This window comes from Microcebus murinus, chromosome 29 (genome assembly GCF_040939455.1).
Source record: "Microcebus murinus isolate Inina chromosome 29, M.murinus_Inina_mat1.0, whole genome shotgun sequence".
Lineage (NCBI taxonomy): Eukaryota > Metazoa > Chordata > Mammalia > Primates > Cheirogaleidae > Microcebus > Microcebus murinus.
Genome location: NC_134132.1, coordinates 10688932 through 10708331, shown reverse-complemented (window position 1 = coordinate 10708331; position 19400 = coordinate 10688932). Strand labels below are relative to the sequence as shown.

The window sequence follows — 19400 nt, the reverse complement described above, 5'->3', positions numbered from 1 at the left end:
ACGGCACTCACTCTAGCCTGGGCAACAAAGTGAGACTCTGTCTCAAAAAAAAAAAAAAAAAAAAAAAAAAGTTCATATTGATAGGTAGAATACTAACATTAGATATCTACTTATTTACTTTTGGGGGAGTAGTAGATTGGATTTGTATCATAACTTCAATTTGCCAGTTCTTCATTTTTTCCTTGAAGCTAATAAACTTGTTAACTCTTGTCTTTTCATTAATCCAAGATAATTTTTACATTTACCACAAGCGGTTTAAATACCAAGTCAAAAACAGAGAACTTTTTAATATAGTCTTCTTGAAAAGAATTGGAGTGGTATTTTGTTGCTATTGCACAGTTAAAATATGTCAGCTTCTCAGTGTGTTTTGTGACTTAGTATAGAGAGCTTTTTATTCTTTTTTGGGTCAGTCCATGGGTATTGACTGACTTCCAAGGAGGCCAAAGTTAAACTATTTGCGCTCTAAGTAAGCAGAATATTACTAGTAGCTCAGTGTGGTGGTGAAATTATTACTAGTAGCTACAGCATGTGGTGAAAATTGGGAGGGGTAGATTTTTATTCTGGATGAAAAGAAATGTTCTGTTTCTGTTAGTGAATTTAGCACAGATTAATTATTTTCTAAATGGACCTGCCTTGGTTCTGTCACTTCTCTGATCGCATATCTTTTGAAAATGTTTTCGTTTCTCTATTACTCTACATTTTCCCCATAAAGAATGGTGCTTTCGAATGTCTGCGAGGTTCCCCAGTGATTTTAAAATAATCAGTTTATGTTTCCCCCTCATTTAATGAATTATAGTGCTATAATTTGTGATTTCTGTGGTAGTCATTCAAGATATCTTAAAGCCTAACTTTTATATTTTGATTATTAAAGTCTTTATATAGACAACAGGTGTTTCCTAGCATTTCATTAATGTTATGGTCTTGCATAAAGATATGCAAAGCAGTCTTCCGGGAGCTTACTGTCTAGTTCTTGGTACCAAGCAGGCTGTAGTGGTTGTACAGAAGCAGGTTGAACAGAAGCAGGTTCTGAGTTGTACAGAAAAGGAAAGATCTGTGAAGGATAAACCATTTATGTGAGCTGAACTCTGAGGGACTGTGTTAGTATTTTACCTGTGAGGATTTTGATTTCAGTCCCTTTAGAAGGGTCTTAAATTATTAACTGCATTTAACTATACAAAATTATATATACCACTGTATCACCATTGCAGAGATCCTTTTCTGTTTTTAAGATTCCCTCTGCCAGAGACTATAGGTAGTTTTCTAATTTGTAGTCTTTCTTAATTAAAATCCTTTTAAAGCATTGGATTATGTCATGATTGACAATTCTGAGTTACTGAAAATAACTGAGTCACTGCAGCTGATCTTATTCTGACTAGTGGTGTCTTAGTGACTCAAAACTACAAAGACATTCAGAGGTTAGTAAGGGAATATGACAGTAATTCTATGGATATATCTAGCAGCTGAGATCAAATGGACAATTCCCCCAAAACCATAAACTACTGAAAACTCATCCAAGATAACGTAGATAATTAAATAGGTTATCTATAACTATAAAGAGTTGAATTCATAGTTTATAGCCTTAAAAAGAAATTTTCAGGCCCAGATGGTTTCACTGCCAAATTTTACTGAGTATGTAAATAAGAAATAACACCAATTAAATAAAATCTCCAGAAAATAGGAAAGAGAGTCTGAAGAAGAAAACCACATAATTATATCAATTGATTGAAAAAAGCATTTGATATCATATAACATCCATTTATGATTAAAACGTTCATGAGGAACATACTAGGAGTAAGAAGAAAACTTCCTTAACCTGTAGCTACAAAAAATCTTACAGCTACGTCAAACTTAATGTTGAAAGATTGAGTTCTTTCTAAGTGCCTTAATTCATTTGGGCTGTTGTAACAAAAATACCACAAGCTGGTTGGCTTATAAACAATAAACGTTTATTTCTCACTGTTCTGGAGGCTGGAAAGTCCAAGATCAAGGCACTAACAGATTTGGTATCTGCTGAGGGTCCTTTTGCTTATAATGGCACCTTCTGGCTCCATCCTTATATGGTGGAAGTGGCTAGCCAGCCTTCTGTGGTCTGTTTAAGAGAGCTTGAATCCTAATCATGAGGACTCTGTCCTCCTGACCTAATCATTTCCCCAAAGGCTCCACTTCCTAATACCATCACCTTGGGGGTTACAATTTCAACATATGAATTTTGGGGGGATGCAGACATTCAGACCATAGTATTAGAAACAAGGCAAGGATGTCCACTCTCACCACTCCTGTTCAACATTGTACTGGAAATCCTAGTCAGTGCAGTAAGGCAAGAATAAGAGAAAAAAAAATGGAAAGGAAGAAAAAAGTCTGTTCTTGCTCTCAGGAAAAAATTATTTACAATGTCTACATTGAAAATTTTATACAACTAGAAATAATAAGTGAGTTTAATGAATTTGTGGAATACAAGGTCAACATACAAAAATCAACTGTTTCTACAGTTGCATATTGGCAATATGGAATTGGAAACTGGAATTAAAAAACCCATTTACAAAAGCACCAAACAAAATACTTAGGTATAACTAACAAAACATGTATATAAGATGTATATTTTGAAAACTATAAAATTTTGATAAATCAAAGACCCACATAAGTGAAGAAACATACTATATTCATGGATTGAAATACTCAGTATAGTAAAGATTTCAGTTCTTCTCAAATTGATTTATAGATTTAATGCAATTTCAATTAAAATTCTAATAAGATTTTTTCTTTTGTAGATATAGAGAAGCTGGCTCTAAAGTTTATATGGAAATAAAGGAACTAGAATAGCTGAAGCAATTTTGAAAAATAAGGATAAAGTTGAGAGAATTGCCTGGGAGAAGGTGTGACTATAACGAATAGCACGAGGTACTACTTTGGGGTGATGGAACTGTTCTGTATCTTTATTATGGCAGTAGTTATATGTTTAAATTCATAGAATTGTACACCAGCAAAAGGTCAACTTTATTGTATATTAATTAAAAAAAATATTTTAATACTAACTCTGGTTTCAGTGCCTTGACTCAGGAACAAGATAGAATTCCTCTTATGGAAACATCCTAGACTCCCCCAAGTATTTCAGTGTTTAGATCAAAATAATTAATGTGAAGACTTAGAATCTACAGAATGGTAAGACAAAGAGCTGGATTTTCTATAGTATGTCTCTGTCTTGTGTTTTCACTATTAAAGAAAAACTTAATTGTAGAATAGACAATTGGGGAAAAATCAGGAAGGAGACTTCTACGTGATAAAAGTTTACCTCTTTTGTTATATCAGCTGCTGACATTTAATTTATTTTATTATAGTTTTATTACTTAAAAATTTAGTACCAAATATTGATCACTAATTTTGTATATTCTGTATACAGCAGTACGTTCCAAGACCCTCAGTAGATGCCCAAAACCTCAGATAGTACCGAACCCTATATATACTATGGGTTTTTTTTTTGTTTGTTTTTGTTTTAAGACAGAGTCTCACTCTGTTGCCCAGGCTAGAGTGCTGTGGCGTCAGCCTCACTCATAGCAACCTCAGACTCCTGCCTCAGCCTCCCGCGTAGCTGGGACTACAGGCATGTGCCACCATGCCCAGCTGATTTTTTCTGTATATTTTCAGTTGGCTAATTAATTTCTTTCTATTTTTTTTAGTAGAGATGGGAGTCTCACTCTTGCTCAGGCTGGTCTCGAACTCCTGACCTTGAGCCATCCTCCTGCCTGGGCCTCCCATAGTGCTAGGATTACAGGCGCACGCCACCTCGCCTGGCCTACACTGAGAGATGACTGCTCAGTGACTAATGGGTGGGTAGCATGTACGGCATATATGCTGGACAGACAGGTGGAGCAGGACGGTGTGAGATTCCATCACACCACTGAGAATATCAGAATGGTACACAATTTAAAACTTATGAATTGTTTATTTCTAGAATTTTCCATTTAATATTTTTGTGCAGGGGTTGACTGGGGGTGACCGAAACTGCAGAAAGCGAGATCTCGGATAACGGGGGGGACTCTTGTACTCGCCACCCAACTGCTCGTATTATTAATCGCAAGCCATTTGAGCGTGTTTCTCATCTGAACATACGACAAGGGAAAAGAGTTAATTTCCCTTTATCCATAAGTAGAGTATTCGTTTTATAGGTTACTTTTACCAGTTAAAAACCTATCTAGTTCTTTTCTATGAAGGATGACAGTGTAGCGTAGGGGGCATGATGGGCTTTGAAGTCTGTAGTTGGGAACCTCAGTCAAATGACACACACTCTTTTTGAGCTGAGGATAATTATGGTACCTTTGCCTCACAGGGCTGTTGCAAGGATTAACTATCAATATCATCTGTTTAGTCTCTGGGATCATATCATATCCTTCTCCATTACCATCCTTTGATGGTTTAATGCCAAATTTACCTTTGACGCAAAAAAAAAAAAAATTATGATGGGGCCGGGCGCAGTGGCTCACGCCTGTAATCCTAGCACTCTGGGAAGCCCAGGCAGGAGGATCGCTCGAGGTCAGGAGTTTGAGACCCTGTCTCTACTAAAAATAGAAAGAAATTAATTGGCCAACTAAAAATATATAGAAAAAATTAGCTGGGCATGGTGGCGCATGCCTGTAGTCCCAGCTACTCGGGAGGCTGAGGCCGGAGGATCGCTTGAGCCCAGGAGTTGGAGGTTGCTGTGAGCTAGGCTGATGCCACGGCACTCTAGCCTGGGTGGCAGAGTGAGACTCTTTCTCCAAAAAAAAAAAGATCATGATGGGTTCAAATGCCAAGTAGAAACAATCCTAAACATGTTAAGTCTAGCTGAAATACTGACTTAGTCTAAGTAGCATTCCACACTGGCCACTGTGCTGCCCTTTCCCCACTCATTTGGAGTTGGTAACATTACTAAAGACTTCAAAGTTGCTGTGAGAGGAACAGAGAGAAAATATACTTTTATCCTCAAAAAATTCCAGACGTTTCTTCAGTGTGTTTAAGTATTTTAACGCGTGGGTTGAAGTTCTATCATGATCTGCAAAATATAGCGTATCCTCTTGACAGAACGGATCAGAAGGAAACTGCATGTGGAAATGAATCAGAAGGCACTGCAGCCCGAATGTGCCCAACTGGGGCAGGGGTGTATTCAGGGAGAGGAGTGAATGAGGCACTCACTGTCACACTGGCCCGACTGGGGAGTAGATTCTGGAAGAGAGATTACAGTTCTGCAGTGACAGATCTCCAGCCAGAATCAGTGAGCGGTTTTCTGGCTAGAAGAAATTGAGTAAGTTGGACTTGTGTATCCGGTGGTTTAATTCTCCGTCAGCGTTCACATTGCTGAATAGTAGCTCTGCCTTTGCAGCCGCAGGTTTTGTCGCGGTGACGGTGGCTCCATGTCTGTCTTGGTGGCTGTGTGATGGGACAGGAATTGCTTTGTCTAGAGCTTGACCCCACTGGGAGTTAAATGGTCATTGGAATCTAGATGCTCCCTTTTGAGATTTCTCAGCTGTACTGAAGACTAATTCCGGAGGGTTGCTAGTGACAGATTTTTGGGGTGACAAAATCTGACAGATCAGACAGAGACAGTGTCCTGTCAGGACAGTGGGCACTAGTGTCGTGTTAGGCCGTATGCTAACATCCCGGCAGGAAAGGCTACAGTTGGCAGCAGGAAGGTACTTGGAGGTGGACATCAGTCTCGAGTGAGGTATCAGGCCTGGGAGGACAGTCCTGGAACCTGTGCACGGTCAGAGTAGAGTCTCAGTCCCTTTGAGCTACTTTGTTTAGGGATTCCTTGTATTTTGCAAAGTAAAGACAGGACTGTTCGACTGTTCGTGCCTGGGGCCAGGCTGAGCTGGGAAATAGAAGATAGACAATGGGAACAACAGGAATTACAGCACCCTTCTATTTACTCTGCATGGTGATTTCTCTGACGTGAGCATATTTTCAGTTGCTTATTTTTAAAAAAACGTTCTATGGTTTTCAAGTAATATATTTATGCAAACTGTGTTTAGATCAAATAGCAGGTCCGTCCCCACCCTTGAATCTTACTCCCAGGGGCTATCATTTCAACTCTTGAACTGTTTCTTTTGGGATTTACCTTCATGTTTCTAAATAATGTGTTTATAAAGCTATTTCATGGTTGTTTTCATGTTGGATATAATCTTGAAACTTCACACTGGGGAAAGTGAGAATTCTTTTGTATTCTCTTCCTGCCCTTTCCTCTTTCTCACCCAAAACACTCATCCTTCCCCACGTAATCTTTTAAATCAATTTTGACTCTTCAATTATTAACTAGATATATTATTTTTTTTTTGGTTATTATGATTTCATGTACCATGATGATTGCTTTTCTTTCCTATAAAACATTTAGATTTTCTTGAAGTTAATTACATCATTTTTTCCTTTTACATAGCAAACTCTATACTCTCTGATAGCATTATACAACTAACTGTAAAACCCATCAGCTAATATTTCATTTTTCATCTTGGAGACATCCCTCCCACTTTGCTTTGTAAGCCTGCTACGTAACTCTCTTAGAGATGTTCTTCACCTCCTTCCTGTGTAAGATTCTTGTTTTCAGGATCCTGAATTCTTTATTTTGGAGGCACACCTTCTAGTAGCTTTCTGAGAAAAGCAGTGTGTGTGGGGGGGAATAAAATATTTTGAGGGCTTTTACATGCCTGAAAACTGTCCTTTATCTCCCCCGCCCCCAACATTTGATTCATGGTTGCTTGGGGATAGAATTCTCGATTGGAAGTCATTTTCCTTCAGAATTGTGAAGACTTTGAGCAGTTGTCTTACAGTTTTCCTTGTTGCTTCTGAGAAATCTGATACCATTCTCATTTCTGTTCTATGGTACATAAACTGTTGTTTTCTTTTGGAGAAACTTTTCAAATCTTTCTTTTCCTGAAACTTTAAGACAAAGTGCCCTGAAGTAGGTTTTTTATTTATTTATTTATTTATTTTTTGAGACATAGTCTCACTTTGTTGCCCAGGCTAGAGTGCCGTGGCGTCAGCCTCGCTCACAGCAACCTCAAATTCCTGGGCTCAAGCAATCCTCCTGCCTCAGCCTCCCGAGTAGCTGGGACTACAGGCATATGCCACCATGCCTGACTAATTTTTTCTATATGTATTACTTGGCCAATTAATTTTTCTATTTATAGTAGAGACGGGGTCTCACTCTTACTCAGGCTGGTTTCGAACTCTCCTGACCTCGAGCAGTCCGCCCCCCTTGGCCTCCCAGAGTGCTAGGATTACAGGTGTGAGCCACCGTGGAGCTGTTGGTTTTCAAATGGTGGACCTCTTGGAGCAAACCCATAATTTCTTCTCCTTGTTCCCCTCCAATTTGTTCTTTGCCTTTTTGTTCCATTGCTTAGAAAATTTCATCAATTCTAATTTCCAATCCTGCTTTTGAAGCTTTTTTTAAAAAATGAAAACAGCCATATTTTTAGCTTCCAAGTTATTTTTGTTTTCTGTTTGAATAATACTTTTCTCTAGCACTCTCTGGCTAGTTCATGGATTGAAACATCTTCTTTTATTTCTCTTAAGTAAGGGCTTTTTAAAAAACTTTTTGCTCCCTGCATGATCTTTTTCTTCAGAGTTCATTTTCTTCTGTTTGTGTTGCTCTGTCTTTCACGTTAAAGTTTTTCTCATAAAACAGGCCATCCTGTGTGGCCTTTCATTTGTAAGAGTGAGGAACTGAATGTGAGTGGAGCTGTAGGCAGTTCTTATTGACTGTTGGGAAGCTGGACATTTCATTGAGGGACTCTCAGATGTCGGTATCTGTGGTCTTTTCTTTTAGCCAATTTTCCCAGAAAGAAATCCGCCTGTTTGCTGGCTGGATACTTCCAAGATTGTGTTCTGGAACTGAGAGGAGAAAGGAGTTTTGAATTCTGAACATGCGTGGAGTGGGGAGTGAGTCTCATTGTTCCAAGCAGAATTTCACTGAGTCCCATTACTTTTAGGGATAGGCCTCATTTCCACTCCCATATGGGCCTCCCTGATTTAATGTCTCCAAGTAATAAACCCCTAGCCTTCTCGCTGGGTAGAGAATACCAGGCACGTGGCCGCATAGGTTCAGGGAATGTCTGGGATGTGTGTGCCATGACAGCCAGGGTAGCTGCATCTAAATTAATAGTGTTTAGAGATATATAAAATTTATAATCTCATATGAGATTCATATATATGAGACCACGTATGTAGTGGTTCTCCAATTCACTATTGCAGGGACGTGGAAACAACCCAAGTGCCCGTCAATTGCATGAGTGGATTATTAAAATTTGGTATATGTTTACAATGGAACATTACTCAATTCTAAGAAACGACATTGAGCTAGCACCGCTTATATTATCCTGGATTAAGCTTAAGCCCATTATCCAAAGTGAGGCAGCACAAGATCAGAAGAATGGGCTCCACGTGCACTCGCCATCAAATTGGTACTGACTGATTAACACTATGGTTCTCAAAGGGTGGTGGTGTTCACCAGGGATTGGGGGGTTGGGGGAGGTAGACCCACATCTGAGGGATGCGGTGAGCATTGTGGAGGGGAAGGGCATACCTCTAACCCTTGCCAGGGAGAGGGCAAAGATATAAAATGCAACCAAAATATTTGTACTTTAATATTTTCTTGAAATAAAATAAAATTAAATTAAAAAAAGAATAAAATTAACAAAACAAAACAAACCCCAAAACTGCCTGGGGGGAGAATTCTGCATGAAGATTTCTGGGCTATGCATTTTCCTCCTCTGGTCTCTTCCAGAACAAATCGGAGCGTTGGCAGATGAGCACATCATTCACGTGGCGTGTGGCGAGTCCCACAGTCTGGCCCTCAGTGACCGTGGCCAGCTGTTTTCTTGGGGTGCAGGGAGCGATGGTCAACTAGGACTCATGACGACTGAGGACTCTGTGGCAGTGCCCAGGTAAGAATGGCACAGACAGGAATCCAGGTTTCAGATGTCAGTTGTTTTCATATACTGTTTCCTGCTGGTGCCTTCTTAACTCCTTGTTTTTGTTCTGCTCTCTTCATTTAATCAATTGCTGGTTCCTTTGTGCTCCTGCTTTGCCTTGGACTGTTAACAGCACTTGTCACAAAAATTGTGATTATTTACAGAAGTGTATATCGCTGGTTCACAAACGTGAGCCGGTCGGGAACTATCCATGGTTTGTTCCAATAGCCTGGTTGCTAGCTGCGTGCCTGGCACCCCATAAATGCTTGACTGAAAAGGGCACCTTTTTCCTATCCCACACTTATTAACTCTCAGCCTAAAATTGCAGGTCTCAATTATTCAATTAAGCACTTTAAAATAGAATCACAAAGCTGACCTATTACTCTAATAATAGGCCGAATCACCTTAAGCATTATAAATAGCTAAAACACCAAATATACAGAGATTCTTTGTGTCTCTTAAATATTAATAATTACCTAGATATAAATGTTAGATAATTTAGCTAATATTTAATAGTTGCTTCGCCACTAAGAAAACATCCAGAATATCAAAGTTACTTTCAGATGGACTTTTTGGGGGTGATGTCCCAGTTTGTGGAGGGTTCTTTTTTTATTTCGGCATATTATGGGGGTACAGATTTTAAGGTTTCAATAAATGCCCATTTCCTCCCCTCCCCCCGCAAGTCTGAGTCTCCAGCATGACCATCCCCCAGATGGTGCACATCTCACTCATTATATATGTATATACCCGCCCCCCTCCCCCCTGCTCAATACCCTATTACTGCAGTACCTATGTGACCATTTAGGTGCTGTTCAGTTAATACCAATTTGCTGGTGAGTATATGTGGTGCTTGTTTTTCCATTCTTGGGAAACTTCACTTAATAGTATGGGTTCCAGCTCTAACCAGGAAAATATGAGATGTGCTATATCACCATTGTTTCTTAGAGCTGAATAGTACTTCATGGTATACATATACCACATTTTATTAATCCATTCTTGGATTGATGGGCACTTGGGCTGTTTCCACAGCCTTGCAATTATGAATTGTGCTGCTATAAACCTTCGAGTGCAGGTGTCTTTTTTGTAGAGTGTCATTGGATCTTTTGGGTAGTTGCCCAGCAATAGGATTGCTGGATCAAATGGTAGATTCACTTGTATCGCTTTAAGGTATCTCCATATTGCTTTCCACAGAGGTTGAACTAATTTGCAGTCCCACCAGCAGTGTAGGAGTATAGAATTTTTTTATTTCCATCTTGATTTCTTCATTTATGAAGTAATCATTTAGTAGGAGGTTGTTTAATTTTCACCTTTTTGTGTAGAAATGTGAGTTTCTGTTAGGGTTGATTTCTACTTTTATTCCACTGTGATCTGAGAAGGTACATGGGTATGATTTATATTTTTTTAAATTTCTTGAGATTTACTTTGTGTCCTAGGATATGGTCAATCTTAGAGAATGTCCCGTGAGCTGATGAGAAGAACGTATATTCAGTGGATTTTGGGTAGAATGTCCTGTAGATGTCAGTCAGACCCAGTTGTTCCAGGGTTTTGTTTAAGTCCATTATTTCTTTATTAATTTTCTGTTTGGAGGATCTGTCTTGTGCCGTCAGTAGGGTGTTGAAATCTCTGGTGATTATGGAGTTGCTATTAATCCTTTTGCTTAGATCCAGTAAGGTTTGCTTTAAGGTACACCTAAGTTGGGTGCATATATATTTAAAATTGTTATCTCTTCTTGTTGAAGTGTGCCCTTTACCATTATATAATGACCCTCTTTGTCTTTCACTACTTTTGTTGGTTTAAAAACTAAATCGTCTAAAATTAGAACTGCCACGCCAGCCTTCTTTTGGCTTCCATTTGCCTGGAATACTGATCTCCACCCTTTTACTTTTAGTCTATATGCATCCTTGCAGGTTAGATGTGTTTCCTGAAGACAGCATAGACTTGGCCTGTATTTTCTTATCCATTCAGCCAGCCTATGTCTCTTGAGTGGAGAGTTTAAGCCATTCAGATTTATTGAGAGAACTGATAGGTAAGGTAGATTACTGCTCATTCTGTTGGGTTGGATGTCGTTGCTTTGATTTCTCTCTTGAGCCATTGTATTATCTGGCCTTTAATCTTTGGGTTTTGGTTGTTTTTATATTCGTGAGTTTTTATTATGTTGTTCTGTGCGTAGCACTGTTTTGAGTACTTCTTGTAGGGCTGGTCTTGTCTTGGTGAATTCTCTGAGACTTTGCTTGTCTGAGAATGTCTTTTTTTTTTTTTTTTTTTTTGAGACAGAGTCTCACTTTGTTGTCCAGGCTAGAGTGAGTGCCGTGGCGTCAGCCTAGCTCACAGCAACCTCAATCTCCTGGGCTTGAGTGATCCTTCTGCCTCAGCCTCCCGAGTAGCTGGGACTACAGGCATGTGCCACCATGCCCGGCTAATTTTTTTATATGTATATCAGTTGGCCAATTAATTTCTTTCTATTTATAGTAGAGACGGGGTCTCGCTCTTGCTCAGGCTGGTTTTGAACTCCTGACCTTGAGCAATCCGCCCGCCTCGGCCTCCCAAGAGCTAGGATTACAGGCGTGAGCCACAGCGCCCGGCCTGAGAATGTCTTTATTTCTCCTTCATATATGAAGCTTAGTTTTGCAGGGAAGAAGATTCTAGGCTGGGCATTGTTTTGTTTCAGAAGAGTGAGAATAGGGCCCCAGTCTCTGCTTGCTTGTAAAGTCTCATTAGAGAAGTCTGGTGTTATTTGAATTGGCTTTCCCTTGTATCTCACTTGCTTCTTTCGTCTTACAGCTCTTAGAAGGGCCTCTTTAGTTGATATTTTGGTCAGTCTGATGACTGCACGTCGTGACGTCTTCCTGTTTGCATCGAATCTCCCAGGGGTCCTCTGAGCTTCTTGAACTTGTATATCAAGATTTTGAGCAAGGCCTGGGAAATTTTCCTCTATTATATCTTCAAATAGCTTGTCCAACCCTTGGGTGTTGTCTTCTTCCCCTTCTGGTAACCCTATGACCGTCGCATTAGGTTTCTTCACATAATCCCACATCTCTTGTAGGCTTTGCTCTTTTCTCTTGTTTCTCTGCTCTATCTCTGTGATGGTTTTATTTAGTTGGAGGGTGTTATTTTTAAGCTCTGAGATTCTTTCTTCTGTTTGATCTACCCTGTTCTTGAGACTTTCCACTGTATTTTGTAGTTCCCTGAATTGATTCTTCATTTCCAGGAGTTCGGTTAAACTTTTCTTCATTGTGTCCATTTCTTTTTCCAGATCCTGGAGGCTTTTTGTGGTTTCTTTGTGTTGGTTATTGAGTTGTTGTTGCAGCTCGGTGAGTGTTCTTATGATCCACATACGGAATTCCTCTTCTGTCATTTTGGTTGCCTGATTTGGGTTGGTGTCTGTTTCTAGGGGGCTGGTGCTCATCTTTGGGGGTGTGTTTTCCGTTTGGTTCTTCATATTTCCTGAGTTCCTTCGCTGATTTCTTCCCATGTCGATCAGTTGTTGTTTCTTTCCTTTAGGTTTTTGTTTGGATATTCACATGCCTTGTTTAGTTTCTGAGCCGTTAGGTGGTGTCTGTGGGTGAGATTTGACCACTCCCTGTATATTGAGTCAGTGGGTGCCGTGGAAAGGCTGTGCAGGATGCCGTCCCTGTCAGTAGGTGGCGCTTGCTTGGAGGAACAGGCTATGCTGTTGTTTTTGTGTCCTGTTATCAGCTCTTGTTCTGGGCGGAGCTGGGTTGGGTAAGCCTGCCCTCAGGCACCACCAATGCCCTTAGCAGGGGTCAAAGTTCTGTTCTCTGCTTCCAGGAAAAGCTGTCAGGGCAGGGCTGGAATGGTCCCGCTCAGCCAGAAAGTCTGCTTGTAGGGGTGGGGCTGTCTGAGACCCGCAGTCTGGAGCAGGCCTCGCTTCTTTCCACCCTCTCCAACTCCACAGCTACTCCTGGGCCTCTGCCAGCAGGCCAGACCACACGTCACCAGGCCTCCCCGGATTGTGATGCCGGCGGGGAGGTTCCCTGCGCAGAAACGCTGCCTGGGCTGGGTGCACCGCCTCCCTTTGGTGGGAGGGTTGCCCTCTAGGACGCTGATCTGCCCCTGGAGGCACACACACCTCCGCAGGCTTTTCACAAATATCCCTTCTGTGCCCTGGGCAATGCTAGACCTCGGTGCACGGGATCTGGTCTGCAGGTCCGTCCTCTGGGTCCCAGAGTTCAAACTGTATCCCCACCAGGGAGAGGAGTTCCGGTCCCAATTCACCCACAGGGAGCCCAAGCTGTGTCTGTGTCTCTCAGCCTCTGAGTCAGCACTGTTTTCCTGGGAACACCGTGCCAGCAGCACCTGGGAGGGCTGGCGGGTAGGGAGCTCACAGTCTGAGTTCCCCTTAGTCAGCTGTAGGGTCCCCAAAGGGAAGGTCCCATTCCCTGGAGGTGCCTCCGGCTGGTGGCTGTATTGCCTCTGGGCAGCCTCAGGTAGGGTCGGTGGAGGGGAGAAGGAGGCAATATGGCGCCTGCCGCGCTGCTCGGGTCTGTGCACACGGAGGTGTACAGGGATTTGGGAGTCTGGTGCCGTCTGCTACAGGCTCACTGCTAGCTGGCGGCGGCTGTCTCTGGGCTGGTGTCCGCAGGTCTCTCCACCCGCTGGGGAGCCCACCAGCAGTCCCAAATGCAGGGGAGGGGAAAGGTGATTTATCCACCTACCCTTCCCACTGGTCTCTGGGCTGCTCCAGCGGTCTCAGCTTTCAGTTCTACTCCGAAGCCTCCTCCCGTGGAGTCTCCCGGGGTCTCAGGTACCCCTCCTTCTGGCCCTCGTCCGCTGTATGCTGGCCTTCTTGCTTTTTTCTAATTTCTGCTAGAATCTGTCTTTTCTGCAGAGACACTCTTTCTGGCAGTGTTTCTCGTCTGCCATCTTGATCCTCCTCCCTCAGTTCTTTTTTTTTTTTTTTTTTTTTTGAGACAGTCTCACTCTGTTGTCTGGGCTAAAGTGCCATGTTGTCAGCATAGCTCACAGCAACCTCAAACTCCTGGGCTCAAGCAATCCTCCTGCCTCAGCCTCCTGAGTAGCTGAGACTACAGGCATGTGCCACCATGCCTGGCTAACTTTTTCTATATATTTTTAGTTGGCCAATTAATTTCTTTCTATTTTTAGTAGAGACAGGTCTCACTCTTGCTCAGGCTGGTCACGAACTCTCGATCTCAAGTAGTCCTCCCGCCTTGGCCTCCCAGAGAGCTAGGATTACAGGTGTGAGCCATCGTGCCAGGCCTTGTTGAGGGTTCTTAATGATCAAGGAGGCTACCATTTTATTCCCTTCATTTAATTCTTATCCTTTTATACTAAAAATATACCACATGCCCCTATTGTATTTGTCACATTATTTGTAATTATTTACTTAATGTTTATTTTTCTTACAAAGCTGTGAGCTCTTAATGGCAAGAGAACTGGATTATTCTTTTTAGCATCACCCTTGCTAAGAGTGCTCAGCACGGACATTACTCTGTACTAGTTTGTTTAATAAATGGCCTCTCCTCTCCTGCTTAATTATTGTCCCCTTTAAAGGACAATACATCCTTCTTCCTCTTCCTTTTTACCCTTCTTAGATTTTTGTCTCTTTAATCAAAAGCTGTTTTAAGGAAAAGAGGATCATGGAGGTAAGACTGATTTGATTCATTTCCCGATTTAGAACAGGTAATGTCTTAGATTCATTTCTTTTAAAAATTAATTCTGTGAGGAGAGCGAGAATGATAGTAAGAAAAAAAGAGTGTAAAATTTTAGTTAGATTGTGTGTAATATGAGGAAGAAGATTTATAATGTTAATGACAAAAGTATTTCATTTGTTGATGACCAAAGACTCAATAAAGGTTTTTAATGGCATTTCATTTTTTAAAAATGAAGTAATCTGTGTTACAGTAGCGATTTAATTTTCATTACTTATGTCAAAATTATGGATGATTTGTGTATGCAAAGCTTTGGTTTGTATATAGTTTATTGTAACTTAATTGAAATAAATTCATTAATTCATACCTTGGTATGAATTAATTTCCATAGGAAAGTAACATAGCTTTAAAATCAAACAGCCTTGGATTCTAATACTGGCTCTGTTACTTATAAAGTGAGTGACTTTGAGAAAATTATTTAACTTTTCTAAACCTCAGTTTCCTAGCTTAAAAATGGAATTGTATGTTGTATACCTTACGGAGTTATGGGGAGGATGGAATGAGCTGAGTAGGTAAAACACGGCATGCTCTTGCACCATGTGTACCCCTCCTCTCTACCTCAAGGGTACAATTTCCCTGTTATTTGCCTTTGTCTTTTGACTTGCTTCCTTTCTGGAACTGACAGGGACCCATGAAGGGGACAGCGTGGGGAATTTGAGTGGAAACTGAACAGGAAAAAGGGCTGATGCTACGTAGCAGCCTCTGAAACGTTGGCCCCCCAGGCAGTAATGCATTTTCCTACTTTAGAAAATGGTGGTGTTCTATAAACTATTGATAAACACAACTCAGATGAATGTCCAGGGAAATATTCTGAGTGAAAAAAGCTAATCCTTAAAGGTTACCTACTGTAGGGTTCCAGTTATATAAATTTTTTTTTTTTTTTTTGAGACAGAGTCTCACTTTTTGTTGCCCTGGCTAGAGTGAGTGCCGTGGCGTCAGCCTAGCTCACAGCAACCTCAAACTCCTGGGCTCAAGCGATCCTCCTGCCTCAGCCTCCCAAGTAGCTGGGACTACAGGCATGCACCACCATGCCCGGCTAATTTTTTGTATATATATTTTTAGTTGGTCAATTAATTTCTTTCTATTTTTAGTAGAGACGGGGTCTCGCTCAGGATGGTTTCGAACTCCCAACCTCGAGCAATCCGCCCGCCTCGGCCTCCCAGAGTGCTAGGATTACAGGCGTGAGCCACCGCGCCCGGCCCCAGTTATATAAAATTTAAAAAATAACAGAATTTTAGAAAGGAAGACTGATGAGTGGTTGCTGAGGACTGGGCAGGGGAAGAGAGGTTATAAAAGTGCAACCCGAGGAATCCTTGCGGTGGTGGAACTGTTGAGTATCTTGACAACAGCAGTGGATACATGAACCTACACAGATGGTAAAATTAATGCACAAGAATTAGTACAAGTAAAATTGAGTGTAAGATTGGTAGATTGTATTAATGTCAATATCCTGGTTATAATATTGTACTATATGTAGATTTGCAAAATGCTACCATTGAGAAAACCTGGACAAAGTGTGTAAGGGTCTCTCTGTATTCTTTCTTACAACTGTATGTGAGTCTAAAGTTATCTCAATAAAAAATCAGTTCATTTCTATTCTGTACTGAATGCATTTATGAAGTCTACATTTTTATATTTTGAGAAAATATTAGCAAAAGCAGTATCTGTCGCACTGAGTAATCCTCTGTCCCCGCCCCCATGGGACATCTGCCTCTGATACCCGTCTCCTGAAGGGGTGTCCATCTGACCCCTTTGTTCCCATGGCTGAATGCATTTACTGTTGTTGGACACAGCACTTGTCACCTATTAAAATAGGGGACAGGAGCCATTCCTAGGATGCGCAGCGCTGTTGGGCAGGGCCAAGCACTTTACGTGGAACTTTTCATTTAATTCTCACTAACCTGTAAAGTAGGTGTTGTTCTTGTCTCTCTTTTTCACGTGAGCAAGCTAGAGGAATAAGATTTAAAAGGAAACCATATAATCCTCCTCTTTACTATTCTAGGGAATTAGGGTTTAGGAGGCATTGCCCCTATTTTTTAATTGTGGTAATTGAAATTGTGGTAAAATACACATAAAATATACCACCTTAACCATTTTAAAATGTGTAGTTCAGTAGTGTTAAGTATGTTCACATCTGAACATTTTTTATCTTATAAAATCTATTTCTATGAATGTGATTATTCTAGATATTTTATATAAGTGGATTCAAACAGTTTTGACTTTTTGCAGCTAGCTTATTAAATGCTTTTAATGGTTGTTGATAAAATAACTTAGCACAGTGTCCTCTGGGTTCATCCATGTTGAAGCATGTGTCAGAATTTCTTTCCTTTTTAAGGCTGATTAATATTCTGTTATATTTAGGCATCACATTTTATTTAGTCATTCATCTGTCAGTGGTCACTTGAGTTATTTCTACCTTTTGGCTCTTGTGAATAATGCTGCTATATGAACATGGGTGCACAAATACCTCTTTGCGATTTTGCTTTTAATTCTTTTGGTTATATACCCAGAAGTGAAATTGCTGGATCATGGCATTGCCCTTATGTCGAAAGCCATTTAGACACCAACCATATTCTCAGGAATCTCTCTTCTGTAGCTTATTTCATTTGTTCCTGAGTTGGAGATGGCAGGGTAGGAAATAACAGGATCGAGGTCTAAGTGCAAAGGTGTTTTTGTTTTTTTGTTTTAAATAGTAGAGGCTGGAGGCTAGTGAAAGACCTAATAAAATTATATCATGTAAAACTATATATTTGAGTTTAAAAAGTCTTTCAGGCAAGATGATATTATTTTTTACAAATACTTTATATAGTTGGGAGTATTTCTGATAATTGTGTTTGTGTATGAATGCCCATGTTTAAAAAAAAGCCTTCTCTTTTAGGTTGATACAGAAGCTGAACCAGCAGACGATATTACAAGTTTCCTGTGGCAACTGGCATTGCTTGGCTCTTGCAGCTGGTAATGTAACATTAAATATATGCTAGTGCTGTTATATGTTAATTTTGAAAACATTTCTCCTTGCATTTTTGTGTGACATTATCTAACTCAGAGCCTTTAATTAAGGGTTAGGGTCTGTGCATTGCTGTTGGTCTATGCAATGCTATTGCATTGTTGTTGTGACAGTTCTCGGATAGCATTTGCATAGGATAGCATTTGCATAGCTCGTCCTTTTCTCAGAGTGTGGATGATGAAGTGGGTGGTCATTTTTGCTGCTCCAGCTCTCTAAGGGGAAGATGAGCAGGAGGAGGACATACCTGGGTGTTCTTGAGCATGTGGAAGGTTGGTTTTTCTTAGCTACAGCCTACTCTCAAGCTACATTCTGCTGTCAAGCTCCCAAATAAATGAAAAAGAAGGAGTTAGAGAAACTTAAGTTGGCAAATAATACTGAACTGTCTTTGGAGTAAATCTGCGCTTGTATGTCCTTCTTGATCATTTGCGGAGCAGTCCCAGTGGTCATAGGTAGACCTGAAATCTTGGGTCTCATGGTCCTCGTGTGGTCAGAACTAGTTCACCTTGCTTATGCCTGGTCATTGGCCTGCTCAAAATTGAACTTACTTAAACATGTAATATTTCCTTTGCATGAATATTCGTAGTCTTTGAAGGGCATTCAGACTCAGCTTCTCTCTTTGATGTCATGTCAAGTGGAGCTTTGGTTTTGGCAGTCTTAACAGCATGAAGTGTCTCTGCTCCCTTGCTCTTGGGTAGGTTTGGTGTAGGGGGTTGGTGGAACTAACAAATGATCTTTTTTTTTTTGAGACAGAGTCTCACTCTGTTGCTCAGGCTAGAGTGCCGTGGCATCAGCCTCGCTCACAGCAACCTCCAACTCCTGGGCTCAAGCGATCCTCCTGCCTCAGCCTCCCAAGTAGCTGGGACTACAGGCATGTGCCACCATGCCCGGCTAATTTTTTCTACATATTTTTAGTTGGCCAATTACTTTCTTTCTATTTTTAGTAGAGACGGGGTCTCGCTCTTGCTCAGGCTGGTCGTGAACTCCTGACCTCGAGCAATCCACTCGCCTCGGCCTCCCAGAGTGACAAATGATCTTAATAACTGGATAATTCTTCTGTATGGAATTTGTGTCGTTGTTTGTAATGCCGGTTATCCTGTTCTTCTTTCAGATGGCCAGTTCTTCACCTGGGGACAGAACAGCCACGGGCAGCTGGGCCTGGGGAAGGAGTTCCCCTCCCAAGCCAGCCCGCAGAGGGTCAGGTCCCTGGAGGGGATCCCGCTGGCCCAGGTGGCTGCCGGAGGGGCTCACAGCTTCGCCCTGTCTCTCTCAGGAGCTGTTTTTGGCTGGGGGATGAACAATGCAGGGCAGCTAGGGCTCAGTGATGAAAAGGGTAGGTAAACTCTTCCTGTGTGCTTCTTTAGTTCAAAAGCACGTGAATTTGTTCAGCAGGTGCCTCCTGCAGACCCACTTTATGCTCGCCCCCTGCTGGGTATGGAAGGAACAGCAGCAAACAAAACAACATCTTTGGCCTAGTGGAGACTGTATTCTAGTGGATGGAAGCAAATAAACTATCGCGTTTCCCCCAAAATAAGCCCTACCCATAAAATAAGCCCTAGCAGGATTTCTAAGCATGTGCACAATAGAAGCCCTACCCCGAAAATAAGCCCCAGTGATGGGCGTGGCTATGAAAATAAGTCCTAGTGATGGGCGTGGCTATGAAAATCTGCCTTAATGATGGGCGTGGCTGCGCAGCGCATCTACACAACCCGTTGCACGTCGTCATGGGGTGGGAAAGAACACGAGCAGCCCTTCTTATCTGCCCCGTGA

The 19400-nt window shown here is 41.3% G+C and overlaps 1 protein-coding gene across 3 annotated transcripts in view; it reads left to right on the top strand.

Annotated features, from left to right (window-relative positions):
- Positions 1 to 19400, top strand: part of HERC3 (HECT and RLD domain containing E3 ubiquitin protein ligase 3) — a 119073-nt gene that overhangs the window by 34361 nt on the left and 65312 nt on the right. For all 3 annotated transcript variants that reach the window (XR_012915714.1, XM_020284611.2, XM_012774049.3), the window contains exons 4-6: positions 8750 to 8909; positions 17505 to 17581; positions 18742 to 18963. Coding sequence is in view for 2 of the 3 variants with exons in the window: in XM_020284611.2 (XP_020140200.1) it covers positions 8750 to 8909; positions 17505 to 17581; positions 18742 to 18963 (459 nt within the window). In the remaining variant the exon portion in view is untranslated. The remainder of the gene's footprint in view (positions 1 to 8749; positions 8910 to 17504; positions 17582 to 18741; positions 18964 to 19400) is intronic.